Here is a 20,886-nt window from a genome sequence, read left to right on the forward strand (position 1 = left end):
CCACCTTCATTTTTCACAGAAGCACATTTAGCAGTTGTTTTCTTTAGCCACATCTCAAGAAGATTAAGATAGATAATATACACAGGGAATATACAATGTGCCAAACAGAAAGCATGTATAGTCGTTCTATTCTACTCTCTATAAAATATAATTTCTCAAAATTGGCAAACAATAAGGTAAAAACATAGGTAACCCATAAGGTAAAAATCATGGTACTTTTGAAGGTCTAAATTAATACCTGAAATTTAGGACTATGAGATAAAAGATATGTAATGACTTACATAGTTCCCATTACATGGGAAATATTTGTATTATGTTTCTGCCATTCATCACAGCAAGCTTTATCTATCCAATGAAACAAGGAGTTATCCAGAATATAAACTACCGACTGTATTTCATGTGTTACTATGTGAACTTTGAAATTAGTGATTATGATTTTCAAAAACAATTCACACTGAGAGATGCCATATTTACTTTGTCTCTTGCTTGGAAAGGTGCAAAGTGATGTAAAGGTACTTTACATCACTTAAATTGTGACATATGACCTTATTTGGCGACAATTAATCAAGTGATGAAGATTCTCTTGGTTTTTAAAACATGAATGGCGCTAACTGTTGATATCCTGGATTTAGTTAGAGAGAAGAGATTCATAATATTTCGTTTAATTTGTAACTTTCATGTAATATATGATAATTTTAAAATGTTATTTAATTCTGCTTTTCTGAAATATAATATCATATGCACCTGCTTTAATTTTAAATAATCTGTTTAATTTTGAGTACCAATTATTTACTGACAAAACTTGAAAACACAACCAGATAAGTTCAAGAAATATATATACAAAGAATCAGGGAAAATCTCTTGTCCAGAATCAGTGAGGTCTCATTGCTGACAGTTAAGACAGATTCTACAGCATTATCATACTTTCTGTAGAAAACACTGGTTAATATACTGAGAATTTTGGCACATACCTGTAAAATTTTCATTAGATTACTGAGGGCTATAACTGCATTTGTATAGATTACACTGATTGGATTTCATTAGTCCGCAAATTCAGTAAATGTGTACATATCTATGACATTTACCTTAAATGTTTCAAGTCATACTTACAGCCACACTTTGGTTGGATATTTTAGGACATGAACAAAATTCGATGAAATTCATGAACATATCATATAGATTTTGAGCTAAATATGCTATATAACTTTTCAATTATTTGAATTTCCATCTTTCACTGCTAGGAAATAGTTAAATGGAGATCAGCATACTATGGGTACACTTTTTTAAATTTAGAGTGTTTTTTGGGGAAGGGGTTGTGTATATAGTCATTTGATTAGAAGTACACTATTGCACTTGGTCGGTTTAGCCACTCATGTGTTAGGTGATATTTAATCACTCAAAACACTTCTCCCAGAATAAAAAAAAATGACATAAAAAATCATGCTTTATTTACATTCAGTTTTACTAGATATAATATCATTTTTCCCCTCATGTACAAATGCTTGCCATAGTATTCAAAGTAATATGATATATTGAAAGAGCATGTTCTTTGCATGTACTGAATATCACTGAACACATGGCCAGTTTTTAAGCATTTTAGACAAATAATTTGTAATTTATGTACCAGTGGAATTAAAAAAAAAAGCACCTATGTGTAACTTGCATGTATATGTACGTGAAGGGTCAATAAAGAAGAAAACTGGGGGGAAACAATAATAAATTACTACATTCTGTTTTGAATACCTTTATGAACCCAAAATTATTTCCTCACATTTAATTTCTATATAAAGTCAGAGTAAATTTTGTAACTGACAATTTTTTAATAATGTTTACTACTTTTACTATTTTTACTACTATTTTTAATAATTTTTACCTATACTAATATCCCTATTTTTTCATAAAATGAGCTATTTTTATATAAAAAGAATTTCCGTTAGTATTCCTTCTTGAAAATGGAATATGGATTAGCATTATCATTAAAAGGGAAATATTATTAGAAGAAAAAATATAATAATGTTAATATTGCAATTGCTTGAATAAAGTTATTAAACATAGATGAAATAACTGATAATATTCAGAATAATCCGAAAAACTAAACACATTAAGATTATACAGAACACAGGAGGAATAACAATTTAATACATGTAGGCATGTATCCCACTAAACAGCTAATAAAAAATGAAAATTCTGTTTGAAGATTCTCACTCTCAATAACAGCTGCTGCACAAAACAGATACAAAGCTTTCTCACAGTATTTAAATGAGGACTAATGTTTATTAGAAAATTATTATTAAATAGAACCTCTTCCAAAAAGCTGTCCACTAACTAACAAAGGAAAAAATCCCATTAATGAATGATGAAGTACAGCTTACTTGCTTCTATAAAAATGTAAGAAACAGCCAAAAAAAAAAAAAAAAAAAAAAAAAAAAGCTGAAATTCAATTGTAAAACTATCAACTTTTCAAGCAAACAATTATTAACATTAGCAAGCTCATTGCTACAAATTAGAATTCTGCAACAACAGTATAAATATACTTACAAGCTATACTTCTTCTTTAATTCTCCTAAATATATACTTCATTTGTATATAAGGGTTTGTTTCATATTACAGATGGTTACTGTGGCTACTAAACAAGACTTACTTAAGTATACTTCATATATAAAAAAGCATGAATGCTTAAAATTGCAAATTCGAGTTAAGTTTATAATGAAAGCACCAACAGAAATTTAGGCAAATCATTCAACCAGTACATCTCAATCTTTAGATTGGCTGTGACTTAAAGAGATTTATTTTATGTGTGCAAAACTAGCATACACTTTGCTGATTCCATTCTTATGTGATAGGTTTTGCTGCTTGTTAACGGGTGATGATCACCACACCTAAAAGTTACATTTTAAATGGTGGCATATTGAGTAAATCTCCTGCCAGAACTACAACTGCAAATTTGCTTAATCCTTATCATACAGACAATTTTATGAAATATGGTATGAACTGGCTGCCATCTATTCAGAAACCAATACAAATAACAGTTGAACTTTTTTTTTTTTTTTTTTTTTTTTTTTAAATGAAACTACTCATAAATGATGTTTATATACTAAATCAGCACAGATGTATTACTTCATACTGCAAGCTAACTCCAAGAATCTTATCAAATCTTAGGAAGTTATTATGAAATAAAATTTTCTTTGCAGTTTAGCAAACTAATTTGAATTCTATCATACTTTGTAGTAAAATTAAAATAAACTTTGAAAACATACTTTTCTTATTTATAATTAAAATATCATTGTTTATTTTATACAAAAATACATGTCTGTAAAGTCTTTAAGATGTTCTGACGGTTTAGATTTCTGTAAACTGGAATAGAATCTTTTCCTAAACACAAAAGACATCACAAAATTTGCTATTTTGATATCTGCAAAGCTATGCAACATTACAAGAAAAAGAAAATATGTGAAGAAATTTATGCATCACATAGACTTCCTGCACACTTTACAAAAAGAACCCTATCATCCTGCATCCCCAATAAAAATAATTTTATGCTTCTGCGAAAATAACTCAAAACAATGTCTACTTTATGCTAACACCACATACCCAATTAGCAAAAAATCTGAATAAATTTAAATGGGAAGGGGAAAACTTTTGAAATTACCTTGCGAAAATGTTCTGGAGACAGAGGAGCACCAGAGTCGGCATTAACAATCTCTTCCAATATTTTCTACAGAAAAAATAGAAATTTTCAGTTTATTAAGTTTTGAAAAGTCATTTTAAACCCTTAAACATAGTATTGTAATTTTAAAAAAGTACTCACAGCACATAAAACAAGCAGCATCATTTGCAGTGGCCAAGTGGCCATTCTTCTTTTATTGTTATTTTCAGCAAAATTATCTAACAGATCAAATAGACGATCACAACAATCTAGAAATGAATAGTATTTCAATTTAACAGAAGCTTAAGATTATATTTTCTACACAATATACTATATGAAAAATATTAAATTTTATATTTCACATTTATTTACCTATCCTAATAAGAGTATATGCACACTAAATTACATTGCTATTTATCTAATAAACAGTCATATGTAATCCATGCCATAATGCCTAGTACAGTCCAAATAAGCAAAACAAAACTATAAGCACAAACATACATATGTGATTCACAGATTCATGAGAAAGAGTGTGGTGCATTTTGAAGAACGTTTTTACATCTGTTTTTCCTATGTTATGCAGTTTTTTCAGAACAAGAGATGAAAAATGCTGCTTTTTATTATTGTACATTGAAATGCTCATTATGTATATCATTTTACATAGCAGTACAATGTTCCATTACATTGCATTTTCTTAAATTTGTGCACATTTCACTGTTAAAAATGTGAATGCTCTCAATAAAATATGTTAGTCCTTCATATAATCTAAAATAATGAAAATAATAATAAAATGGAATGAGGTTTCCAAAATATTTCAAAACAGTTCATTAAGGTTAAAAATTTATTCTGAAATAGAATACCAATGAATTTTAACTGCAATAAATAAATATTCTTCTAATACTTCCTTTGAAAAAAATAATAATATTTCCATTTTGAACTGCTCTTTTCACCCTGTGATGATTATCTTACATCTGTTTTCTATTAGCAGTGAATTTTAATTGCTCTTCAAGACTATCCCATATACTTCAATAATTTACAGATGCAAATTTACAGTTTTTTCCCAATAATTTTAGAATGCTGGTTATAAGTTTCAGTTTCTACATTTAAAGTAAAGATACCAAATAATAAAATGTAACTGAAATTATAAGAAATTGCATGCATTTAATAGTCAATGCATTCAGTATCTTTCACAAGTCACAGAAACCAACCACTAACATCCATGGGTGGAGCCTACTTAAACATTGCATATTCATTCCTCCATACTTCAGCCATTTGCTTTCCAGCTGCCTGCAATAAAGGAAGCTTCCCCTACCAGCTCTTACTTTACTTCATTTATTTGCTCACAAGTGACTGCTTCTTACAACATATTGATATCGGCAACCTACTAGAAGAACTAGTCTACTCGAAGAAGGTTCGGATGAATTCTCTACTTTTCAACTGACTTTAAATGCTACATCAAATTGCTATGAACTCACACCATCAAATATATTTGCTTATCAATGCTACCACCTGATCAAAAATCAATCAACTACTACGCTGGGTGAGGGCCATGTCCAGGTACCTACATCTGAATGCCTGATTAATTGACACTTCGATACCTTACATTATTTTGAAAAGTAGTTTATAGCCATAATATATAAAAACAAAATCATTTTGTGAAATATATCATTAAAATTAACATTAATTAATAAAAGTATTCATAAATTAAAATACCATCATAGTGCTTAAAAAGTGAAATATATTATATATAGATTTTTTTATATAAAATAAAAATCATATACAAACTGACTGCACTACCTGATTTTTTTCACAGAAATCTGAGAAAAATGGTATCAGTAATGGTATTTAATTTAATTAATAATTTTATTTTAAGATAATATCCAATTCATGTGAAATATATTTTTCACTTTTAAATAATTACACAAAATAAATAAATTCAATTTAAACTGAAATAGAAAATGCAGGATGACAGACCAACACTGAATTAAATTTACAAGTACTTCTTTCAAAGATAATAAAAACAAATATAAATTATTTAAATTTTTACTGCTCATTAACCAGATTGAATATAAGGGACAGCAATGTGAGGTGTCTAAATGTAGTCAAAAAATGAGTTAAACAGGATGGTGATTGCATTTGAATAATTAAGTAAAAAACTGTGAGAGCTTTAACATGCTCTAAATTTTCAAGATAACCTTCTATTGTGTTTCTCCTAGTCAACAACTCTACAAAACAATTCTAAGTGTCTTACAGTATTGCACTTAAAATGGTTAAATTGAGAATCACTATAGAATTAAACATATTACCAGCTAATTCATCATTTGTTTTCCTTTGAAGTTCCATAAATTCATGGGGATAGGTATCCATCCAATTCCACACAGCCTAAAGAAACAAAAGTTTCACAGCTTGAACTTAACATTAAATAATAAAATAATAATAAAAAAAAGAAGACATGGTGCAAAGAAATTTTACATTACCTTCTCTAAACTGTTCATCAAAACTACATACACATTTTTCTTTAAACTTTTAAATTTTTGGTTAATTTCTGAAAAATATAAAATGTCAATATCCAGAAATAATAACAAACAATGCAAAATGCAAAAATGTCAGAAATACAGATTTTGACTAATTTTCAGAACACAATATATTAGCAAGCTGAGCATGGGCATAGCCAGGTACATTTGCAACCTCCTAAACAAGTACAATCCACCCCCCACCCCCCACTCAGATATTAAACAGGAAAAGCTTACAAAAAAATTATTCTCTTCCTTATTATTCTGTTAAATTTTTTCAGTGCAAAAAAATTCAAAGACCCATGGACCAAAAATCTTTCCTGAACTCGCAGTTTATCATGCAAACAACCAGCAGTCGGCCTGTCATTTGATACTGGGATAGCCTTTTAGCTATGCTCCTTTTAAAAAATACAAATGAGTAGCAGGTAATTAGTTGTTATTTCAAGACGTTCTTTCTGTAGACAGTAGTGGTTTTTTGTTATACTAATTCACAAATGAGCAAACCATTTCCTCGATGAGAACATTTGGGGGAGAGGCGTCAACAAAAGCTTTTCTTTGGAAAAAATTTGGGTCTATGCCATTTGAGAGTCTCAGATTTCTTTGTTGGGTTATTGGAAGGGGACAAGAAATTGTTACAATCTCATTTTTAATTTCATTTCTAATGACAATCTGATCGAGTGACAAAGCATTTAGCATTACTGTAGTGACAAAGCATTAAACAATCATAAAAAAAGCACATACTATAGAGCAGTGTTTCTCATAAATACACAAATTTAAAGAAATTACACAGGAGAGAATAAAGAGACATTTAAAGGAGATACATTACTTGATACTAATAAGATTAATCACCTGCCATATAAAAGTGTAAAAGAAATCTGTTGAGCTATGAACTTGAAACCTGAGTCTCCATTGTGGATTGAGCTAGAAGTAAAATTTCAAGTTTCTGCCAACAGCACCACATACTCACATGAAATCACTTTTTCAGCTTTAACATGATTAAATCTTAATGTCATTCAATGCTGAAAAACACTGAAGATGCTTTACATTATTAGGTATTTCTCCCACCTTCCTAGCATGGCTTCGTGGTGTAGTGGTCAACACGCTGAGCCGGTATTCCAGAGGTCCGTGGTTCGATTCAAGGCAAAGGCGGTTGCTCATTTTTCATCTCTCCAGCTTTTCCAATTAACCTAATGTCTCTACAGTGGCACCCGAACTAAAAGGGTGGTGGATGATGATTTCTCTCCACCCAGGATTTGCCAATTGGGTCCCCTAAGGCCCACATCACACAGCGTTTGTTTAACACTAACAACTGTTTCGGACAATTTTTCTACCTGGTTTACTATTGAAAAAAAGACGTGTGACTTTTTCCTTCCTTTCCAAAAAAATTGCAGGTTGTTCGTTTTCAACCAATGAGCTTTCAGCTTTGAATGCTATCAGCTTGTTTGTAATGGGAAGCCAGGTTCTCCTGTGTTAACCCCAAAGCGATCTATGGTGATTGGCTGTTGTGACAAAGCAGAAAAATTGTTCCAAACAGTTGTTCTTCCGAAACAAACCGACGTGTGATAGCAGCCTTAAAAAAAAAAAAAAAAAAAAACAGTCGCGCTTTAAAAGTGGGAGTATATGAGGTATTTCTCCCACCTTCCTAGCGTGCCTTCGTGGCGTAGTGGTCTGCACGCTGGGCCGGTATTCGAGAGATCCATGGTTCGATTCCCTGCGAAAGCGGTTGTTCATTTTTTATCTCTCCAGCTTTTCCAATTAACCTAATGTCTCTACAACATCAAGCAGCATCAAATATTGTACAAAGATCTAATTTGTTATGGAACAAATAACAAGCCCATTCATATCATTAAAACGTGATTTTCTTTCATTTATTTTTGTATATTTGAAACAAATCCTAAAACTACTATTTTTCGTATGTATACTATTTATCAAAGAAATATGTTATTTACCATAAAATATTTATTTTCACATTTTATTCCATATCTAATATGTGAAGCTACAAAAAATATGAATACTGAAAAGAGGTCAAGGAAAAAAATTTAAGAAGTGCTACAGTAGACTATAATAGCTCATTGAATCTATCAAAAAGCACTTCCGTGTAGAGCTCAAAGACTTTCATCAATGAATTGCAATATAAGAATGGTAGGAAATGCCATGCAAGTCACTGATCTAGCCATGATTCACAGCTCTCCATTCGTATTTTTTTTAAAATTTTTTAAAAATTTTCTTTGTCTCTAAGCCATCAGCTTTAACATTATGATGTCATTGAGATCATCAACAACCTTTTCAATTTGAATAGTTACTGAAAGTTTTAATGTATGCATCATAAATGTTCAGCGTTTCAAATTCTTCAAGCATGGGTCTGATACCAATGTTTTCTGTATCATGTTTATATTACAATCTGCTAATACTTTACTATCAAAAAATGTGAATATGGACTACATTAAATGATTTCTAATACTTGTGAGAGAACACGAGAAAGCAACATGTTTTATGTCAAGATATTCTGTCGTCTGCCAGTGTCAATGAACTGAAAATACTGAAGATTATAAGTGCAACGACATCTTTGAAATGCTCTAAAATCTAAAATTAAGGAATTTTAGAAAAAAATCTCCAATAATTTTATATCTGAATTTTTTATAATATCACTGCAGGGCAGAAGATTTTCCAGCATTAGTTTATAAGCACTTTTTAACTGTTAACTATGATCTACGTTAAAAACAACAGACAAAACATTTAACAAAAAGAGGCAGTTGTCCGTGCCTTATGTAAATTTTGATTTGCTCTCTGCAAGAGGGCGCGCCTGTGAGCACCTAACTACCTGTATATCTATCGTACGAACTTGTTCTTCTCTAGGCCGATAAACGCAATAACGAACGTTTGTGTCTACTTTCCATCCACTAACATGGTCCTTAGCAGCCGGAGTAAGATGGCCCGTCGTAAACCAGCGCAATTCTTTGGATGATGTGTCAAGACATTTTTAACGTTCTGATATAGAAGGATATTTCGTGCAAGGAAAACGGATTTATTTTTGTCTGGATTGTGAGAATAGCAGATGGAATATGGAGTCGATTTTAAAGCAAAAGCGAATCATTAACGGTAAGTTGACTCGTTTAATTTCACAAATAAATAGTTTACAAAATCAACAAAATTCTTTTTCTGCCATTGAAGTGTACGAAAATGATGCTGGTGCATTGAGTGTTGAAGTGAACTGTTTAAACGATAACATTCTTGGTACTCGTTCTGACATAGAGTTTAATAGGTATGAAATAGAAATGAATGTTTTCTAAATTGGCTGTATTAAAAATTACTTTAAAGGAAGAATCAAGAAAAGTTAGTAATTCAGGCAAAGATATAATGAATGCTAATGCAAACAGCTTGAAACTTCCTAGAAACTTTCGTAGAGCTACCAGTGTTTACTTACGTTGACTGGATATCATTTATGGATTTATTTCTTGCCAGTGTTGGAAATAATAGTACATTATATGAAAATCAGAAATTGCAATATCTTAAGCTTCCTGTAAAAGGTGAAGCTGCTGTTTTACTACCATCAGTTCAAATTTCAAACGCGAATTATGAAAAGCACTTACTGAACGTTATGAAAACAAAACAAAACAAAAACAAATAATAATAAACGCAGCGTTAAATAAATTAACTTCACAGCCTGTTCTAAAACAAGAATCAGCTTCAGGTTTGCGGAGATTAATTGATACAACACAACAGTGAATTGATACATTAAAAATCCTTACACAGCCAGTAGAGCATTGAAATACAAGATTATTTTTCTGTTAAAAGAAAAACTTGATCATGAAACACTAAAAGCATGGATGTTAGAGCATGAAAACAAAAAAATTTCTGCTTTCGCTGAATTCAAGCACTTTATTTTAAACAAAGCAATTGCTATTGCCTCTTTGGCGAGGTGCCAGAGGAAGAAGGCTGTTCTGAAACTAAAACTCGCAGTTCTCAAATGGTAAATACGCTTTTTCGTCCTAACTTGTGGCTAATGTGTGCGTTCATTGTAAGAGTAGTTCTCATTTTCAGTTATTTAAATGTGATAGCTTTTTAAAACTCCCTATCAAAGAAAAATGGGATATTATTAAAAATATCCCATTTTATAAATATCGTGCAGGCATGTGTAAATCTTGTTCAAAGCCACATAATACAGTGTTATGCTTGAAAAATTCAAATGATAAAAAATGTCATGCACCCATGGAACACGGAACTTCTGCTATTAGTAGCAATAACGCCACGGTGCCTGTCATGCAAGCAGTTTTGTTGCCTACTGCGGTTGTTTATGTTAAAGATATTAATGGCGATTTACAAAAATGCAGGATACTAATTGATTCAGGTAGCCAGGGCTCATTTATTCGGGAACACTGTGTAAATTTATTGCAGTTAAAGCATACTAGTGCAAACATAAGTGTGAATGGCCTCAGCTTGCAAAAAATTGGAAAGGTTTCAGGTTCAGTTCAATTACGAGTAACATCTCCATTTTATAAAAACGCAAGTATTTCAGTTAATGCATTAATTATACCCAAGATCACATGTGACCTTCCTCAATATCAAGTTGATAGGTCTGTTTTGACAGATTTCAAACTCTTCTGGTTGGCAGATACAAATTGCTTTCAGCCTGGCCCAATAGATCTTTTAGGCGCAGATGTATTTGGCGAGATAATGTTTCATGGACATTTAACTGTTCCGGGTCATTCGTTAACAGCCTTGGAATCAATATTTGGCTGGGTCATTATCGGCAAGACTAAAAGTGTATCACAAACAATTGTATCTAATCATGCTTGTTGTACCAATGTTCAGTTCCAGCTTGAAAAATTTTGGAAATTGGAAGAAATTTCAGAGATAAAGAAAGCATTACACAGAAGAAGAAATTAAATGAGAAAATCACTTCAAGTGGAATTTTTCTCGTGATTCGGCAGGTAGATTTGTTGTTAAGTTTCCATTTCGTAGATCTAGCAACAAACTTGGGTCATCAAGGGATGTTGCTATACATCGTTTACAAAGCCCTGAACGTCAATTTATTAAGAATAAATCTCTTTCCAGTCAATATCACAAATTTATGGAGGACTATCAACAACTTGGTCATATGGAATTGATTCCAGAAAATGAAATTGATGTTCCAGCTAATTCTAGTTTTTACCTTCCGCACTATTCAGTTCCAGATAAAAATGGTGATAAATTTCGAGTTGTATTTGATGGTTCTGCAAAATCTTCTAGCGGTATTTCTCTTAATGAGAAATTAATGGTTGGTCCACAGTTACAGACTGATCTGACAACATTAATTATTCGTTTTAGAATTCACAGAATAGCTATAACTGCAGACATAAAGAAAATATACAGACAAATTATACAAGATGCAGACTTTCAAGGAATAGTCTGGCACGATTCATCTTATAAACCAACTCAGGATTTTCGATTAACTAGGATTGCTTACAGTACTGCATTAGCACCGTACCTTGCAGTAAAATGTTTACAGCAGTTAGCAATAAATGAACCAACTAATTTTCCTTTGGCTTCCAAGACATGTCTTAGGGACGTCTACGTTATGATTTGATGTCCGGAGCCAGTTCAGTTACTGAAGCTACAGAATTACAAATGGAATTGAATCAGATGTTGTCACGTGCAGGATTTGTTCTAAGAAAATGGGCTTCTAATAGCAAAAGTCTTCAATTTAATTAATCCAGATTTGTGCTTATCAAATGTTTCTTTAAACATAGACAATGATGATACCGTAAAAACATTAGGTATCCTGTGGCATCCAACTTCAGATATGTTTTTATTCAAAGTCAATTCATCATATCCTGAAATCTTAACCAAACGAACATTACTTTCAATAATCGCAAAGACCTTTGACCCTCTTGGATGGTTGGCACCGATCATGGTTCGGTATCAATTGATCATGCAAAGATTGTGGAAACATCAGTTACAGTGGGATGAAAAGGTTCCTCCAGATACTGAATGTGAATGGAAACAACTTACAGAAGAGATGTTATTTATTAAAAGTATCAAAATTTCACGATTCTTGTTGGTTGAATCAGATAACCAGTTTCAACTGCACGGGTTTTGTGACACCTCAGAGAACGTGTACGCTGCTGCTATTTATTATCGTTCTGTGTTAGATACTGGACAAATTATGTTCAGTTGGTGACAAGAGTTGCTCCATTAAAAATCATATCACTTCCCCGATTGGAACTTTGTGGAGTATTCCTGTTGACTAAATGGATGGACTTCACCTGTAAAGCTTTGAATATTCCTATCTCATGCAAGCTGATGGAAGACTTTCATCGCCAACAGAGTAGCAAAAATTCAGACTTTATCTGCTCCTGTCCAGTGGCATTATGTGAGTGGAAATACTAATCCTGCTTGATCTTGCAACTGGTGGTGTGTCATCATCTTCATTGGTTACTTCATTGTGGCTACATGGTCCAGATTTATTGTATAATTTATTTCCCTTTCAGCCAGCATTATCCACATCACTACTGAATGATTCTGTGCCAGAGCAAAGAAGTGCTTTACAGTCAACAACTGCTGCCAGTCACCTGACAGACGCTCATGATTTATTTTATAAATATTCTTCTGTCACCAAACTTAAACGTGTTATAGTATTATGTCTGAAGTTTGTAAATAACTGTAGAAATTCAGAAGATCAGGTAAATGGATTTTTAAGAACTAGTGAATTAACTAATGTATTAATTAAATAAATGCAATATGTTGAATTTAAGAATGAAATTAACACTAAGCAGAAATCAATCATTATCTTGTACAAGCAAAATTTTATCTTTAAATCCATTTTTAGATAATTCAGGTATTCTTAGGGTGGGCGGTCGCTTGCGACATGCAAACCTTGCATTTGGCTTTAGGCATCCAATTTTGCTTCCAAAGAGGCACATTTTAACTCATCTCATTGTTAGACATTACCACGAAATACTTTTGCATGCAATCTTGCATTCAAGAACAATATTGGATCATAAGTGGTAGAGCTGTTATTAGAGATTTAGTTAGAAAATGTATAAAGCTTTGCAAAATTAGAGTACCTTTCACTAATCAATCGATGAGCGATTTGCCATCTAGTCGCGTTTCCCCTTGTCCTGCTTTTTTGAGCTGTGGAGTGGATTACGCAGGTCCTTTTCAAATTAAAGGAAATAAGGGTCGAGGTTCTAGGTCATTCAAGGGATATATAGCTCTATTTGTTTGTTTTACGACAAGCACTATTCACTTAGAATTGGTGACTGATCTTTCAACAGATGCTTTTATTGCAGCTCTTAAGAGGTTCATTTCCTGCAGAGGCAAAAGCAATGATATATGTAGTGATTGCGGTTCCAATTTTGTTGGAGCAAAACGCAAACTCATGGAATTTGAAAGGCTTGCTAGATCTGCAACTTATAACCAAAACGTTAGCAGATATTTGTTTGATAATGGCATTACATGGCATTTAAACATTCCAGGTGTGCCACATATGGGTGGACTCTGGGATAAAATCAACAAAATACCATTTAAAACGAGTAGTTGGCGAGGCGAGACTGACATATGAAGAATTTGAAACATTTCTCACTTAAATAGAAGCTTGTCTTAACTCGTGACCTTTAACAAGTTTATCTAATGATCCAAATGACTTATCAGCATCGACGCCTGGTCATTTTCTAATTGGTAGATCATTAACAAGCATTCCTGAACCAAATTACATTGAAGTTTCCCATTTCACTAGATGGCAACATATTCAAAAAATGGTTCAACAATTTTGGAAGCGTTGGCACAAAGAATATCTGTGTCGATTACAACAAAGACCAAAATGGCTTTTGCCAACTAAAAATCTTCAAGTTAATGATCTGTGTCTCCATAAAGGAGGATAACTTACCTCCAACTAAATGGAAAATGGGTAGAATTACTCAGTTACATCTTGGTCTTGATATTATTGTTAGGGTTGTGACTATTAAGACTTCAGATGGCATGGTCAAAAGAAATATTACAAAATTATGTCCATTACGAATTTGAGTTTTAATTCATGCATTATAAATTAAGTATTATATAATGATTTTAATATTGTATTGTGTTTTAAAATTTGTTGAATTTTTAACCACTGAATGTTGAAATAGTATGTCAAGGTGGGCGGCATGTTCGCGCCTTATGTAAATTTTGATTTGTTCTCTGCAAGAGGGCGCCTGAGAGCACCAAACTACCTGTATATCTATTGTACGAATTTGTTCTTCTCACGGCCAATAAACGCAATAACGAACATTTGTGTCTACTTTCCATCCACTAACATAAATATAAAGCAGCAGTTTATATGCTAAATATAAAGCAACAGTTTATAAGCACTTTTTAACTGTTAGCTATGATCTACGTTAAAAACAACGGACAAAACGTTTAACAAAAAGAGGCAGTGTTTCATGATTTTTATATTTTGGAAAATTTTGAAAGTAAGACAGAACACTGGCATAATTTTTGGATATGATAAGTAAAGGCCGAAAACATGAATATGCTAATACTTTTATGTTTTCAGTCAATAAGCGTTTTCAGAGACTTTCCTGGAAGACTGTAAAAAGCAATATAGTTTACAAAAACGCACACACACACAAAAAAAAAAAAAAAAAAAAAAAAAAAAAAAACTTCAGTTAACCGGGTCTAATCTAAAAAAAAATTTTCAGTATGTTTATTACAGAACAATGGGAAAATTCCTATCACAAAACATTAAAAATACATAAAACTATCTAATGAAACTACAAAAAGGAAAGCAAAAGGAACTGGAATAATAGTGGTAGTAAATGATTTCTGCTATGACATCTGGCCAAAATTTCTTTTGTAGACATTGTAAAGGAGCGACAACCGTTTTTCTTTCTCAAACAAAACATGTTGTTCTTATTTCTTTGTCTGAACCATGTACTATGGGTGTTGAATGCCTTGAACTGAATAAAAATTTGATTGCGTTTAACAGTGACGAATGATCATTTGGATAACTACATTTACATACATATATGTTCCATGTTTATCGAAAGCTAGGTCAAGAAAGAAAAATTGAAATATGGAAGAAGTCCTAAAGAGATTTATCTCATACAAAATTAAAATTATCGTAATATAAGTTAAAATATGAAAAAAAAGTTTAAGGACTCTCATTGTTCCCCTTTTCCAAACTTCAACAGTCTGCTTACTTGTGTATCCAAGGTCCATTACTCATTTACTCATTTATTCAGTTAGGGTAAAACATGCAATTATTCGATTACAGCTATCTGCCTAAGAGAAGGGAGGGTTCTATGGAGGATTTTCTAGTCGAAACTGTCTCGAATTCATCTTGCGTGGGTATTTTCAAAAAATCATGAAAATGCTCATGCAGCTAGCAATTCCACAATGAATCAAAATCTTGAGCCATATTACTGATGCTCAGCTATCTTTCTACTCGACCAGTGGCAGGTGTGTTCCAGTCTAATTTAATTTCGGAATCTAAAGTTATTTGCTTGCACCTTTCTGGGAAACTGGCTATGCACATGAAATTGAGGAATCCGCTACAAAACATATAAAACAATATTGGTTGCAAAATTAACATCACTTTTTTCTCATAGATCACAATAAGTATCTAGTATAAACCATACTTTTTACTGTTTTCTGGTATCAAACATTGAGATGCTCATGCACATAATATGAAAAAAAAACAGTTTAGGATATTAGTAAATGTATGTGATTTGGATAGCTTTACCAAATGTGGACATGCACTGATTAACTTTGCAGATTCTTCAAGACTGATGCTCTGAGAAATGTCATTATCTTTGAGTAAAAAAAAAATCTGATGTGTACACCACATGACTTCCTTGCACAGAATATTAAAATATACGCATTTTTTCTTGCATTTCATTAAAACATATTGGATTGAATTAAATCTACTTCGTCAAAATCGCATAAGTCACAATAGAATAAATGCACTCTTTAAAATTCACTATATTTCTTTACCACAGTGACACTGGCACTAGGTTCACTAAATAGCATTACATTTCGTTCATATTGCAAATCAGAATGCATATAAATTTATATCATTTGAAGAATTATCTAATCATTGCCACACTTCAATTCAAATACTTTAATAAATCTAAAATGATGCATAAAAGAAATTAAGCAAACAAAACAAAAAAGAAACACTTTTTTTACAAACAATTCAGTATTTCTCATTCAATTAATTCAGCTGTCACTTATTGACAAGGCAAAAATACATAAAGCATCTGTATTACAAATTACGAAGTAAATCTTAAATACTTATTTCCTCGACTAAATCCCAGAATGGATTAAACATGATTTAATTCGCAATAATAAAAGAAGGCATTATCTTTGTTGTTGTGAAGCTTAATTTCTCTAGATTGGTAACAAATCTACTATTTTGCCAAGTTTAAAATGTAACCAAACATGCTTGCCATCGCAAAATTCACTAGGCTTAGCTGCACTTAAACAACTTTTAAATTGCTGATAACTCCACAAATATTACATGCAGATTTACTAAAGGCATAAAAACCTTAACTGGAAGATAAGAACAACATAATTCAATAAATTTTAAAGCAAAAAATGCACAACTTACAAGAATATAAGAGTAAAGATACTGAGATCACTGAGCCGGTTAACAAAGTGGATATATACATACATATATTTATATATGTTTGGTGCGGCCGAATGCAACCAAAATATGATGTGCATATCTATATGTTATAGCAGCAATATATACAAAATTTCAACGTTCTGAGGCTACTCGTTTTTGAGTTATGCAAGATACGTACGTACGTATGCACGTGCGTACATACGTTCGTACAGACGCCACGAAAAATTCTCTTCAGAATTAATTTTAAATCAGTTTTGTAATTTTTTGGGGGGAAAAGAGTCTTTTATTCTGTCCTTACATACAGATGTCCCGCAAAAACATTGTTAAATTGCATTCGATAGAGGTCAAACTGGATATTTTCATTAAAATATAATGCCTGGAAATTTATTACAATACTTCCTTTTTACTTCGTACAAGGAAGTAAAAATAGAGGCATTTTTGAAAGAGAAATGCTGGAAAAAAAATTGATTAAATTATCTACTAATTTCAGTGGTACCAGCTAAAAAATAAATTATTAAGCAGGTTCATTGCATACATCAATAATAATTGCATCATGTATATTCTGCACAAAAATAAATGGGCAATGTTTCTATATCTCCTGTTTTGCTACGACAAATGATGATATTTAACTTGAGTTTTTTTATATCTTAAAAAAATGATTTAGGATATATATTACATATATATATAGCATTGTTCAAACTTAGGTATTCTGACGCAAAATCAAACTTTTCCTGAAATGTCATGCCAATTTTTTTACCATATTTCGATTCTATGACTCAAATTATGCCTAAATATTACTTTGGAAAATTAGATGAGAAATTTACTGAGAAATTTAAAAATTTATCTTCATGCATTTTTCCCCATAATTCGTTTCTAGAACTCAAACTATGCCAAAGCGCTAAATTTTGTAAAAATTGCACCAGTAGTTTTTAAAAATTAGCTGCAGTATGCCATCCCATTTTAGAAAGAACAAACATCACATTTTTCCATTCTCGCAGAAACAAGCCTCCTGTTAACTTTTCAGATTGTAGCTTTTTTGTAGCCATATAAAGTGTAGAAAGAATAGTTTCCAACTCTGCAAGATGATTCCACATACTTTCTGTTAGTGAAAAATTAGGAATCATTGGTAAGCGAATGAAATTATTGAGGTAGTAACTGGGGAAAAAGACAAAGGAGTACATTACTTGCCACAGACCTGTAATAAAGGAGTCTAGTTAAACTACAAAAATACGACTCGTTTTTAATGCATCTGCATGTTCTAAAAATTCACCCTCTCTCAATGACTACTTAAGTAAGGGACTAAATTTAATAGAAATTATCATAAGTATATTAAATCATTTTCAAAACTATTGCGTAGGAGTGTCATCTGACATCGAAAAGGCCTTATGTCAAATAAAAATAGAAAAAATGATAGAGATTTTTTACGATTTCTATGGTTCGATAATCAACATAATTTGAAAATTTACCGACATAAGCAAGTTGTTTATGGACTCAAATCAAGTCTGTTTCTACTAGCTGCAACACTTATGATGCAAAGAATAAGTTTTACTTGAATTTTTACATTTTTATGTTTTATCTGCTGACCACAAATACTGTTTAATACACAGAGAGTATTAATGAAAGGCAATAACTCGCTTTAATATGTAGAGATCATTTTCAAGGGTACACAGTTAGTTATAAATAATTAAATTAGGTAGTTAGATAACCTTAGTAATTATGGATTTACATGGCCAGTATTCAATTTTATTTTTTAACAATATTTGTTAAAAAAGTCCTATTAAAATCAAAATCTAATAAAATTTCCAGTTTAAAATACATATAATTTATGACATTGATTCTTAAGTGATATTAAGCTAATTAAAGCATTAAAAGCTACAAAACATTTATGTTTTGTAACAACAACACTCATTATTTATTCATCATTTTAATTTGAATCCTTCCCAAACATTTTGGCTAGTTTATATTTATTTCCTTCTCTTTAAGCATCTTTTCTAAAAATTAGAGATTTGTCTCAATAATGCAAACTAGTGCTCTCACTAGTTTCTGTGTGCTTTATCTCCTAACTTGTCAACCTCTCCACAATGTACCTATGAGGGTTTACTTGATGAAGCAAATTATCGCTATGTCTAATATCAGACAAAGGTTTAAATAAGCCTCTTAATTAAAAAGAACTTAAAACATAAAGGCATGTTTTGATGCTAACAAAATCAATTACAGCTCACAGTGACGTAATTAAACAAGAACAGTCAAATTCAAACTAAAAATGTAGACTAATGGTCAAAGATTATACAATTTAATTTTAATTTAATCTGGCTCAGTAACTCTATCATATGAGGAAATAGAAATGGGAAATTATAGTAAAGGCTGAAATCATAAACTTGGGTAATTTACATAATAATAACTGCACATATCTTTGAAGAATAATTTTCTTTATGAATTCAGTTTCTTTCTTCAACAAGTTTCCTTTTCATTTTAGAATTTTTAGATTTAGTTAACGATTTCTTTTATTCTAAAAAACACTATTTATTTAGTAATATGAACATTCAGAAGAAATATGAAATACACTCATGTCCATAAATTAAGGATAATGCAAAATCAGGCAAAGGAAGGGTTAGAAGCAAAACAAATTTGACTTATTTGTAAAGCTTATTTATTAAACAAAAGGTAAAGAGCAAAAAAAGATGCTATATGTTTGATATTATTAAAAAAATTAGCAATTTTTTCTCCCTGGAGCAAATTACAAAAAAAAAAAAAACTATTTACAAAAAACCAATATTACATGGTTGGTATGATTTTTAATACATTGTATGTCTCCCAGATGATGCAATACAGTCCGTACAATGCCTAAGCATGCTGAATATAAAATTATCGATCTGATCTTGGGGGATGTTACGACACTCAAAAAGCAATGCTATCCGAAGTTCCGGTAGACATGTAGGAGGAGGTTGATGGGCTGCAACTCGTCGGCCAAGCATGTTCCACATGTGCTCTGCTGGATGTTTGATATTATTAAGAAAATTAGCGATTTTTTTCTCCCTGGAGCAAATTAAAAATATATATATATATATATATATATATTTACAAAAAACCAATATTACGTGGTTGGTATGATTGTTAATACATTGTATGTCTCCCAGACGATGCAATACAGTCCGTACAACACCTAGGCATGCTGAGTATCAAATTGTCGGTCTGATCTTGGGGGATATTACACCACTCAAAAAGCAATGCTCTCTGAAGTTCCGGTAGACATGTAGGAGGAGGTTGACGGGCTGCAACTCATCGGCCAGGCATGTCCCACGTATGCTCTACTGGATTCAAGTCCCGTGAGAATGCTGGCCAGTCCATACGGGTGATATCTTCTGATTGAAGGCATTCGCTTACGATGTTTGCACGGTAAGGACGGGCGTTATCATCCATAAACAAAAATTGTGCGCCCATGGCGCCCTGAAACAAACGTACATGTTGTTCCAGAATGACGTCCCGTTAGATTTGGCTTGTCATGGTTCCGATTTGAACATGCAGGTCAGTTCTCAAACCCAGAATAATTCCACCCCAAACGAGCACTCTTGCACCACCGTAACGGTGTCGTTCAATGATGTTTTCTTGGTTGTAACGGGTACCTGGAGCTCTCCATATGAAAGTCCAGCGAGAATCAGACTGCAAGCTAAACCTAGACTCTTCGGAAAACATCACACAAGCCCACTGTTGCGGTGTCCACAGTGCATGCTCTCTACTCCAGGCGAACCGCAGGCAACAGTGAGTTGCAGTAAGTGGAACGCATCTGACAAGTCTACGAGCATATAGACCAATCTGCCCTAAGCGTCTATACACGGTCTGCCTTGAAATTGTCGTACCAGTGGCTGAAGAGAGCTGACAAGACAGGTCTGAGGCTGTGCTCCGCCTGTTTCTTTTGGCAGTAACTTCCAAATACCGGTCCTCATTTGGCGTTGTAACTCTGGGGCGACCTGTGCTGTAACATCTACTCACCATCATCTTGGAATCGTTAACAAAGCCTGGAGATGACACTCTGGGCAATTCCAAGTTCGTCTGACACTTCCAGTTGGGTACACCCACATTCCAGACGATCGATAATTCTACCACGTAAAAAATCATCCAAATGAGTCCTTTGTATCATAACT

At 32.3% G+C, this 20,886-nt stretch overlaps 1 protein-coding gene across 3 annotated transcripts in view; it reads right to left on the minus strand.

The window, feature by feature from the left end:
* Nucleotides 1–20,886, minus strand: part of Nf1 (neurofibromin 1) — a 400,961-nt gene that overhangs the window by 310,556 nt on the left and 69,519 nt on the right. For all 3 annotated transcript variants that reach the window (XM_085820392.1, XM_085820391.1, XM_085820393.1), the window contains exons 7-10: nucleotides 6,124–6,191; nucleotides 5,953–6,028; nucleotides 3,809–3,915; nucleotides 3,650–3,715 (exon numbers count right to left, since the gene is read on the minus strand). In XM_085820392.1, coding sequence (XP_085676518.1) covers nucleotides 3,650–3,715; nucleotides 3,809–3,915; nucleotides 5,953–6,028; nucleotides 6,124–6,191 — 317 coding nt within the window. The remainder of the gene's footprint in view (nucleotides 1–3,649; nucleotides 3,716–3,808; nucleotides 3,916–5,952; nucleotides 6,029–6,123; nucleotides 6,192–20,886) is intronic.

This window comes from Stegodyphus dumicola, chromosome 7 (assembly GCF_044657685.1).
Source record: "Stegodyphus dumicola isolate Sdum_Otavi_A_Nest chromosome 7, ASM4465768v1".
NCBI classification, from domain to species: Eukaryota; Metazoa; Arthropoda; class Arachnida; order Araneae; family Eresidae; genus Stegodyphus; species Stegodyphus dumicola.